Source organism: Grus americana, chromosome 3 (assembly GCF_028858705.1).
Source record: "Grus americana isolate bGruAme1 chromosome 3, bGruAme1.mat, whole genome shotgun sequence".
NCBI classification, from domain to species: domain Eukaryota; kingdom Metazoa; phylum Chordata; class Aves; order Gruiformes; family Gruidae; genus Grus; species Grus americana.
The window spans coordinates 49,458,230-49,470,002 of record NC_072854.1 but is presented as its reverse complement, the minus strand read 5'-3'; the positions used below and the strand labels follow the sequence as shown (position 1 = coordinate 49,470,002).

The 11,773-nt window shown below is 39.1% G+C and overlaps 1 protein-coding gene across 1 annotated transcript in view; it reads right to left on the bottom strand.

Annotated features, from left to right (window-relative positions):
- Positions 1-1,062: 1,062 nt before the first annotated feature.
- CRYBG1 (crystallin beta-gamma domain containing 1) overlaps positions 1,063-11,773 on the bottom strand; it is a 98,598-nt gene continuing 87,887 nt past the window's right edge. Inside the window, exons 20-23 of the mRNA XM_054822609.1 lie at positions 10,241-10,364; positions 8,890-9,048; positions 5,877-6,039; positions 1,063-2,691 (exon numbers count right to left, since the gene is read on the bottom strand). Of these exons, the coding sequence (XP_054678584.1) occupies positions 2,603-2,691; positions 5,877-6,039; positions 8,890-9,048; positions 10,241-10,364 (535 nt within the window). The 3' untranslated portion in view covers positions 1,063-2,602. The remainder of the gene's footprint in view (positions 2,692-5,876; positions 6,040-8,889; positions 9,049-10,240; positions 10,365-11,773) is intronic.

Here is an 11,773-nt window from a genome sequence, read left to right as displayed (position 1 = left end):
GAAAACTATGTTAAGAATGTAGTGACTTTTGCAGAACACCCCCTCACTCTTGGGATAAGAGGAACAGCCAGCAGCATTTTCAGTTTGTAGATCTTGGAGCTTTTATTGTCCAGATGTTTTAGTTAAGTCCTGAAATGGTAAGGTAGACTTACCTAATTGTCCATATGAAACTTGTGCTGTCCTTTTTCCTTGGCATTTCCTACCTCTGTTCACCTTTATTAATGTATATATTATTACTCATTATAGTTCATTCTCAGAACCTGTAAGTTTTTCCTGTATGAAGTGGTTACATTGCTGTCTCAGGACCAGTACTTTAATCTTGATAAGGCAAATCTCTCATGGCATAACTAATCTGAGTAGAAGCATGGAACAAAATCAATCTCTAACTGATAATTACTCTAATTGCCTAACTCCTGGCACAGATTCAGCTGATGACAGTGTTTATACAGTTAGGCTAGACATGATTTTGTCAGTGATCAGGAGACCCTGTTCCTGCCATGCCCCCTGTCACAGCTGGTGGGGGTGAAGTGCTTGAGGGGGCATGTGTCTGTTAGACTCTTTTTAAACTTACCATTTTGCCAGAGATGGGCTATGGAGTGACCTCCCCCGCAATTATGCAGGTAGATCGAAGGAAAGCGGTAACCTCTTAATTGAGAACCGCACATTTACTGTGGTGCAGCGATGGTGATGGAAAAAACATGTCATATAGCACTTCTACCAGGGGAGAGAAGCAGCCGCCATGTGAACTGTGGCCTCATGTGCAAATGCACTGAACACCTGCTTGTATAGGAGAAGCATCCATTCCTCGGAGCCTGCAGTTATTCCACACCACGTACGTACTCATTAGCTAGCTGTCACAGAGGAGTTACGGACAGAGAAGGGCGCAAGACAGAAGCAAAACTACCTGTGAAGCGTCAGCTTTCTACCTTTAAAAATCATTTCAATTAAAAGTTACCTAACTTAAATTTATTTGTAAAATGCTATATTATATATAGCAAGAGCACATCAATATGACAAAGTACCACTGTTTGGAACCAATAACAACACATTTTCTATGGAGAACTAAAAGCAGCACATTTCAGAGCAACAAGACTTCAGTATGTCTGTACAAAAGGAGGAAAATTAGTAAGGCACTTCCTCTAGGGTGGTAACAACAAAAGCACCAGTATTCCTTTGAGGCAATACAATAGTACTGAAAATGTTAAACAGACTTACTATGCAAGACAAAGGTCTGGATGCTCCTAGGAGCAGCTTGTAGTAACACTGGTCTACGCCAGAACAAAACACAGCAGCATAGTACAAGACTTCGTTTGTATTTTATCTTTTTGCCAACATTATTATGGAAAACTAACAAAACCAGGTGAAGAGCAGGGCAATGGAAGAACCTCCTGCAGTCATCAGCATGTCTTTCTTGTCACAAAGTCCTTTACTAAACCAGTAACCCTTACTTTGCACATGCCTTGTGGATGGGCACACATTCAGGCTTGGCTATGCCCCTTTCTAGAGCAGTCTGGCACTTCTTCCCAGCAGCAAGCAAGAGCCATCAGCCCACCACTGACATATTGCTCTCCAACATCACCAGAAATACTTGGGAGTCTGGCAATCTCCATAGTAAGCCCAACAGGCAGGGGCTGAAAAACTTAGTAACCACAGCACTTTGGTGCTATTGCAGTCATGTAGAGTGATAGTTTCCCTAAGAATTCTTGTTCTCTATATGGTTTTGGAGTTCAGGAAGACTGTACTTACTGGAGCTGTTTTAAAAGGTAAAAATTTGACTTGGCAAAGAAGTAAAATACCCATAACTCAGAAAGTTAGGCAGCCTAGAAAATGGGCAAGTTCTTCACATTCCGATGCATCCTTTTGCCAGCCCTCTCTTTTTCTAACAAACACCTACTAATTCACATCATCTCTCTCCGTGAGAAAAATCTAGATTTTTTTTTTTTTATTAATTTAGGATTTACTATATTAGCATACTAACTATATTTGAAGTCATGTTAAAAAATTCTTTGGATGTGCTGTGTGCTAGCAGTCTTTAAACTTTCAGTAAACATAAGTTTGTTCCAGTGAAACAAATATATTAATTTCCAGTAGTGAATACTTCTCTATACTACAGCCCATAGGTCCAAGTTGCTATACCCACATACACATTGCACTCCTGTCCTTTATAAAATAAGCTTTCATTATTTTTTTAGCCCTGCTCTCAGTTAAAAAAAAAAACCACCTTTAAAAATAATTTAAAATTACGCTTATTGACTATTCTGGATTAACTACTCACTGACACAATTGTAACCCCAAGGGGTCTCTTCCACCTTTAGTTCTTCCACTCCAGATCGAGGAGTAACTAACCACTCTCTATCTCACATTGAGTTGCGATGATTTTTAAAAAAAAAAAAAAAAAAAAGTTTGAGAGAGAGATATTCAAGCTTTTATAGGGATAATAATCTGAGAAAGAGAGGTGAAATCATTCTGTTGCTTGTTGTTTTTTAAATTGCAAAGAAAAAACGAACTCTCATTGTGGATCCTGTATCCTTCAGAGATGGCAGTGCTGATTCTTGTGTCCAGAATAGTGGCCGATTCAAATGCCATTTTTGCTTGTTTGGTTTTATACAACCAGTGGTTCCCAACACTGCGTTAACTTTTCTTCATTGACTGCGTTAACAACAACATGGTCACGATCATATTGCGCGCCCCCTGTAAAGAAAAATTTCAAGAGCGTAGATTATTTTTGAAATAAGAGATGCGTACTCTAGATTTCAGGGTACCTTTAATAAGCTTTGGTGTAGGCAGTTTCTCTTTTCCCCAAGGCACTGAAAAGACAAACTCATTTTCATCACTGCCTGCTTTTGGAAGTAATTTTGAAACAAGGGAGCCTGCTCCTCTCCACCTCTTCAGTAATTCGGCACCTCAGCTTTTTCAGCGTGTGTAGCAAAGGACGGAAACGCTGCAATACAGGCAGGTGTACCTCCTTTAAGACTGTCACTTCCCAAAAGCCAAACTTAGCTGTTCAGTTTCCCCTCAACAGTGTCAGTTGTCACTTAGCTCTAAAGATGACATTTACACAATGAAATAAGCCCTGCTGCTAACAGACAATAGGAGCATGACCACACCAGGGACAAGGTCACCACACACAGACCGTCACCCAATGTTCAGCTGTTTCCACTGGCAGCTGAACATACCGAGTGCAAAAACAAACCCCTTTCTTAGAGGGGCTTAATTTACTGGTGTGATGCAATGCCAAACATGTTTCCATAGAAGAGCACCATCAGTAGTCTGACAAACTCAGAAGCAAAGAAACATCAGACTAGAGCTGAAAGTCAGTACCAACTTTTCTTCCTTACATCTAGTGCACACTGCACAAGTGCAGAACATGTGCATTTCGTGTAGTACAACACAGCTGCAGTAGCATGTGGTATTCCCATGGGAAGCAGCCACCTGAGCCAATCATTTATACAGAGCACCAGGACAACCCTATAGACACCATCCTTCATTCTGCACCCCTACAGCCTCACGCTCCCCGAATGAACAAAAGACAAGCCTGGCAGCTGAAAGCTCATGGTGACTGTGAAAAATATGGATTCTAGCAGATCTCATCAAGAAATATGCAAGGCACCTGGAGTCCTGCTTGGGCAGGCACACTTACGAGCAGCTCTTTTGTACTAAGGAAATGCCATCTCAAGCACCTTAGCAGTTCTCCACTTCAGGAATTTGGGGGAGGCTTTCTGGTGCCACTGTGCCAAATCAGAAAGCTCTGAGAAGGCTAATACCAACATGATTTCTCTCCTTGCCATTACCAGGTAACCACCATAGAATGGCAGAATGGTTTGGGTTGGAAGGGACCTCAACCCCCCCCCTGCATGGGCAGGGACACCCTCCACTAGACCAGGTTGCCCAAAGCCCCATCCAACATAGCCTTGAACACTTCCAGGGATGGGACATCCACAGCTTCTCTGGGCAACCTGTTCCAGTGCCTCACCACCCTCATGCTGAAGAATTTCTTTCTAATATCTAATCTAAATCTACCCTCTTTTAGCTTAAACCCATTACCCCTTGTGCTATCACTGCCTGCCCTTGTAACCAGTCCCTCTCCAGCTTTCCTGGAGGCCCCTTTAAATACTGGAAGGCTGCTGTAAGGTCTCCCCAGAGCTTTCTCTTCTCCAGGCTGAAGAATCCCAACTCTCTCAGCCTGTCTTCATAGGAGAGGTGCTTCTAAATTACTAAAAAGCAGTAGAGATATGCAGCAGAAATACTTGCAAAGTTCTTCAGAAAGAGGGGAAAAAACAAAAAGAAATACCAGACCAAATACTCCCACAAGGAAAAAAAAAAATCTAACCAGCAGCTGCAAAAATAACATTAGCTACACAGTCCAGTTATCACTGAGAACACGAAAGATATTTTTTAAGCAGTATCTGATAGAATGTAAACGTGTTATAATGGGAAAAGATAGGATTTCTGTCAGTGGAACAAGAGACTTGACTTGGACAGAACGGTGCTTTAGAGAAGGCCCTGTGCTATGCCAGTGTATCCACAAGGTGGCATTGGTAACTGCGCAGTCGCACAACAGCGTTCCTTTGCTGACGGATTCATTAATGCTCAACTTGTGATCAAGAATGGATCAGCAGAATTGGCAGAAACAGGTAATGTTCCTACTGGGCCTTCTCAAATAAAAGCTAGACGTACCTACTCTTTCATATTTACCGTACAGATTTATTTTTTAAAGCTAAGAGTACATCTACACTTTCGTCACCAGACCTATCCATTGTCAAGTTCTTCAATTGTGAATGCAGAATACATAATTGCTTTTAACGCGATTCACTGAAGACAAGGCAGCATAATAGTATTTCTCCTTGTTTGGTGCAAATTGGAACTGACTTGAGAAAAAGGTATGCAGAATCACTGTGACTAAAGACTGTCCCTTGAACTGGAGCCTTTTTGATAAGTTTATAATTAATCATCACTAGCTTTTTATGGCAGTAAAGAGAATTTGTGACTATCTGTGCCAATGTTGTATTATAGTCAGACATTATGTAACCCTTTTCTCACAGTTCTGATAGTCCTGTCCTTTTTAGTTCTTAAGTGCTGACTGTTGACTCTGGTTTGTTTTTGTAATTGTTGTAATTAACGTCACAGCATCAATGCAAAATTAATGTTAAAACAGCTAAAAAAATTGAAAGCTATAGAAAATGATTACTCCCCCCACCTGAAAATGCAGTTATGTAAGAACACCTGATTATGCTAATCAATTTGTTGCTTTTCAGACCTTCTATGAAACTGTGAAAACAAAATTCAGAAACAGTATCTATATGAATCAAATTGCTGTGACAAAAGCGACTGTAAAATACGCATCAAGTGCACACAGACCTTAGGCTGCTATGGCAGAATCTCATGTTCACAATAAAGGTATAGCCATTAATAAATATGAAAAAAACTTTTTGCATCTAATCACATCAGTGTACAAGCCTGCCTTTGCTTTCCTAATATCCTTTGGCTATTGCATCTACATCTACTACGTAAGAAAATTTGCTCTCTATAAATTAAAGTTAATAAGAAGCTAGGTTTTTCTCGCTTCAGCATTTTAAATAATTATATTCAGATCACTCAGTGCCATGTAAAATTATCTGAGGATATCTACAGTGAGTGGACACTGGGAATACAAGATAAGCAAGTACTGTGAGTTACTAAACTCTATGTAGGAAAAATGAAATGAAGTCCTAAGGCCTGTGTAATTCAGGAGGTCAGACTAGCTAATCGGGTCTTTTTTAATTCTAGATTAAAGTAACAATAACACCATCCTTAATTTATAGGCACGTTTAGTGCCTATCCCACTGTAAATACCATGTAATTAAGAGACAATGTAATGAGATAACACATTTGCTTACCTTTGATATCTAAAACCAGCTTGGGTTTCATCTTGCTATAAATCCTGCCATCGGGACTAATATGCCAATATTGTTTGTCTTCATTCCGCTCAAATGACAGACCAAGTTTAGAGCCAGGAGTTATAAGATTTCCAACAATTGTCAAGCAGCAATCCTCTGCCATCTGTACCATCAGAAAGGCAACAGCAATTATTCAAACCAGCCTTACTTCTAGTATCCACTGTTTTTTAAACAGATAGGACAGATGTCAGCAGGTGAGAACAGAATCTAGGAACTACTTTCCCTAAAGGAATGTATTTTTGCCCCAAACTCAAGACTACTTAATTTCCTTTTGTTCCTGTTTCTGCTGACACTCTCCACTACGTAAGAACGTTAAAATAACCACACTGTATCAGATCAAAAGGTACAATTAGCACCTGCCTCTAGCAGTGGCCAGTAACAGATGCCATGGAAGATTACATTTACTCTGCTCTGTTATGTATGTTTGTTGGTAATTTCTCCCAGTCTACAGCAATTTCCAGCCCAGAGACTTTTCCATGCAGATCTGGTACCTTTAATACTCAGACAGTTTCTGTCCCATATGTGAATTTGTTAGTCACTACCCACTGGGATAACTGTAATCCTTTTACACCAACACCCTTCTGTATCATGACCCGTCTGTGGCAAGCAGTTCCAAATCTTAACTACTACTATTAAAAAAAAAAAAAATTGATAGGCAACTACTAGTTTTATTTGATGCTCTCCTCACCCCCCCTTCCTCTCCCTTATTTTAAGGGATGTATTGTCCATATTATGTTTGCAGAGACTTCAATCACATCATCCCTCAAACTGCCCCCTTTGCAGCCTAAAAAGTCCTAGCTATTTCATCTCTTGCTTGCACAGAAGCCCTCCATCTCCTCTGTGTATCCTTTTTTGTTCTTTAATTGTTTCTAGTCCTGCAAGAACTTTTGGAGATAAAGGACATAACTACAAAGTATCGAGTGTATGAATTTCACAGTGTATCACAATAATATTTTCTTCTTTGTTCTATATTCTAGTCATTTGCATTACTTGATTTTAAAATTCTGCAAATTTCTCTATGGTTAAAAAAAAGAATTGGCAAAAATCAAGCTTACTTGAAAAGCATATTAAGGCTGTATTAGTAGTACATTACAATTAATTATTCTGTGAACAGTGATTTTCAATAGATCACTATAAGCCACTTCATAATTTCTGAATGGACTTCAGTGGCAGATTAAACAAACACCCATCTGCCATTGTTGGTATGTCCCTAAATTATTAAATATACAGTTTTGAAAAAGCAGTATTTCTTACTACTAGAACCTAGAATTGAAGTAAGTCGGTTTAGTTCTGCAATTCTGAAATTCTAAAAATGATCTCTAGTGGGACTTAGAAGACTCAAAGCTTACACATTAGGTCCACTAGGCCACTACTTCACCCATCTGCAAGAAACTCATGAAGAGTGAGGAGACCTGAATTCCTATCATATCGGCTATTCATATCTGTTTCTGGCAAAATAAGCAGAATTACTTTCATATCCTGCTTATTGGCTGCCCCTGCTACCTAAAACAGCCCTTCTTTGAAAACCTAAGGCATACCTTCAGGTACCGTGACTCAGTCAGTGAGGTGACCTAAGCTTACAGGGAGACAGTCACAAGTTCTTCCAATGACCTACGTTTGCCTACGTGCACGTACCTACCCACCCATGAGCTTAATCTTCTTTTTAAAATGTGGTGAAAAATCTTTTTTTTTTTTTTTTTTGTCAAAATACATTTACTGCCATTCAACAGAAAGATGGCAGAGCTCTGCAAGAGTTCAGTCATTGAAGATGCGTGTTGCCAGCTTGTACTCCACACTAAGGTACCCCATTGCTACATAGCACGAGCCGTGCATTTGCTGTGCATGGAAAAACTGCTTTATGAGATACAGAGACAGGGACAAAACCCAAGAGCATTTATCCAAAGCCTTACAATACCACGCTATCTTGATATGAATACTTTCAGTGAAATGTTTGAGAGGCACTGTCAAGAGAGAAGTCTTTTGTATGCGATATTACAGCTTTTAGCTTACTTTGCATCATTTTGCTGTGTGCATAAATCCCTTTTACTACTGCATGTGTCCTGTAAACATGTCCAAACAATGCCTTAGCTTATTAACAGTAAGATTCTTCCCTCCAGCATAGATGATATAGTTATAAATGGCTCCTTTGAAGTTATACAACCCTATAGAAAAAGTTCACATGATTCTTTGCAGTCAAGCTCTTTAACAGTATTAAAGTAATTTTCTTTGGCTGGCATCCCTACCTAAGACTGTTCATGCTTAAACATTACGAACTGTGCATACCTCTGCTCACCTCAATGACAATTCGCACATGATTAGTTTTATGGACTGTGAGAAAAGGAGGACTTCATTTGGAAACTTGTACAGAGGAATGGAAAAAGTATGAATTTGACAAATACAGGGATAACCAGAAACAAACAAACAAAAAACTCTAAAAAGGTAGGATTTTATCTTTAAGTTTGCCTGAATGCAGAAGAGGATATAACCTACATTACACTAACTGACCCACCACAACGTATGCACAATTCAAAATATTATCAGGAAGGTGTGCATTTTAAAAAGTCTCCCCTGCTTTGACACTTTTTTAATATTTTCACAGAGAAAGACGGCATGAAAGTAGGAGCTCATGAAGAGCAAGACAATGATCTGGTGTTGATTGTGCTTATAAGGCTACTATTCTTTAGGGGAAAAGTAAATCATAACTAAAATATATCAAAATTCCAATTACATCAGAAAAGATATCATACAACTAGATTCTATAACCTGAAAAAGCCAGAGTTCAATTAAAAAAAAAAAACAAAAAACAAAACACAACCCCCTACAAAAAGATTGTAAGACAGCTGAAATGGAATAAACCCATAAAATAAATTAAGATGATACAGTAGGAGTTGGATTCAGAAAGCCCTACTATTGGAGAGGAAAAGAGAAAATTCACATTGAACTTGAACCTCACCCGGCACCTTATGAATCCATCCTGATAAACCCAGATTTGATCATCCGAGTCTGTATCTTCTGCAACCTGTATTCTGAGAAGATTCAGATTGTCTAAGTTTCCATCAGCTGACATGAATTTTCCTGTTTCCTTGTTTCGAAGCCTGAAGTACACACGTTTCTGCAGAAAACAACAGAACTCTTCAACCACAGTCTCAGCACAGAATGCATCCTGCTCTGGTTAACTTCAGAGCAATTGCTGCTCAGGTGCTGAACCCCACATCTCCCTCTTTCTTTCAGAAAGCCTAACTTTCCTATTTTAGAATTTAATTCCAAAGTCCATAAATGTCTAGGACAAGCCAAGCTTTGAGAACTCACCCTTCTGCATGGAGAGTTTTAGGCTTTTCTGTGCACCAAGATTAGCACACAATGGAAAGCTAAGAATTTTTAATTCAGAGCAACACTAACTTCTCTCTGCTAACTTCTAGTATAGATGCTTTTAGCTTTCATTAAGGGTGCACTTGTGCAGTGCTGCTTATTTCACTGGCAGCAAGTATTACAGGGCACATTCGTGCTGCTGCTTGTTACACATTAACATTTCTGTTTAGACGCGCTCTCAGCCAGGGCAGACAAAATGCATTATTCCTGACTCTGCTTAAGGCTATACAAAGACAACGCTCTGACAGCAAGCAAATGCATTTAGTTACAGGTACAAGTAATCCGTGAAGCAGAAAAAGTTGTTTCCTCAAAAAAATATGGCTCAGCAAGAACCTCAAATGTTAAAGCTCACAGGACTGCCACAGTGTTGGGCTAAATCACACAGTCCTTATCTAGAGAACAAAATGAAAAAGACAACACAAGAGTGTTTTGCATTAGATTTGCCAATTATTCTGCCAAGTAATAAGCAGGGAAGGACCTTCCCCCTAAATCAACACAAAATCACTGCTAATTGAAGTATCAAATTTTGTTGACCAATTTTCTTGTTGTTCCAAAAATAATGCAGATAGTACAGACAGTACGCCAGTGACCAGCTTGGGTGCTAATTATAAAGTAACTTAAAATAATTTATCTATAGTAGTTGTAGCCATTATTTGTTTAAATCATTTAGCCAATCCTTATATGCTGTCTTCTATACTTTGGTTTAAAGTATGATTAATGAACAGTTTAAGCAGCAGAACTGCAAAGTCACGTAGCATAATCAAATAGCTTTTATTACAAGCAAAACTGCAGAGTGATTTCTTTACACAATTGCCATTGCTGACGCTTGTGATGTGCATCAAGACTGCAATGTTGCTTCCAACTGTATAATATCCCCCAACCCCACTACAAAATATAAATTAGTACTTGACAATCTCATGTCAGAGCCTACTCACCTGCAGTAAAGGCCTCAGAGAGCCTATGTGACAAAAGCCACTCGCTTTATACCAATCTGGAATTTCATTCGGTGATAACAACATCTGACGCCCCCTGTAATTACTATGCTCATAAATTATCCATCTATGAGAAAAAAGAAGAAAAAAAAAGAAGACAGAATGCTATTACTGCCAAATCCTGCTTTGGAATCAATAAATGGGTTTAACAGAAATCTGTCCCATAAAGTAGTAGTGTTCAGCTTTGGAAAGCCAATGACCTTTTTAACAGGTCTTCAAAAATAATAAAATCATGTCCTGGTTTAGATCAACCACATTAAGATGAGTACACTGGAGGTCACATTTTAAAGTCCTGTTGTTTAAAAATTACAAGCTGAATGAAACAAAACATCTTCTTGCCTTACAGGGAGAACCCATATTTTAAATATGATCTGTTTTCAGGAGGTACTGTGACTCCTCAAGGAGCATATATGTATGTGCTACATATGCTGTATATGCTGCATTGCTGCATGTACAGAACCAGTAGTTCTGTGTATCTTAATTTGGACAGGCCTGACCCACATGGAGAATAACTACTAGGGATGCAGATTGCAACAAGCAAATACTGGAACTGCAACAGGGTGCAGGGAACAGGGATGTTCTCTAGGGTATTTTGATAGAAGTTTTATTTCAGAACACCTTCTTTCCAAATACCTGAAAGGGGGGGGAAGACAGAGAGAGAGAAAAAGCATATAGAAAAATTTTGTTTAGCATTCCCTAGCACGCTTACAATCACATTGAGAGCAACCTGTCAGAAGCTGACTTCTGCTTCTCTACTATTGGCACAGGCAATGAACTACAACTAGACTTTTAAATAGGCTGCGAAGTGCAATTTGTTGAGTTTTCTCACACTGATTTGCTAGGACTGTCCAACAGCCATAGGTTTTTGAGTACATGAACACTGAATACACACGTTTTCCTGCTACCTCCTTTCCTCTGGCTGATTTGTCAGTAGACGGCTATATCCCGAAGAAGCACACTCACCTTAATTTTGGTGCTTTTTCACAGCCTAATACACATCTATCCCCACGTATGAAATTAAGGGTATTATAAATGGATGTCTCTTAGCAAAGGACGAGAAGACGAAAACCCCTTCAATAAGGGAGGCAGTAGGGACAAGGACACTCTGAAACTTGTATTTTGACAAATTTCAGCAGCTGACACTGCTGTAATGAAATCAGAATTTTCATATCATACTCTATATGTTTCCAGAAAAAACATATGTATTCATTAGACAGGAAACACACACAATTCACAACTCCATTACCTGGAATTGTGGTAACCATGTTTGTGGCAAAGAACTAACTTGATGTTTGACTTCATGTTATTTCACGTTATGGAAAGTGAGAATCAACTACATTGTGGTTATGGTGAAAGATACTGAAATCTCAGGAGACTTAAGAATACGGAGCATGTACCTTAGGACCTTTATGTTTCAAACTTCAGTGTGCTAAGGAAACCCTTTGATCAGCTTATCCCGATGGAGAAAACAGTTTG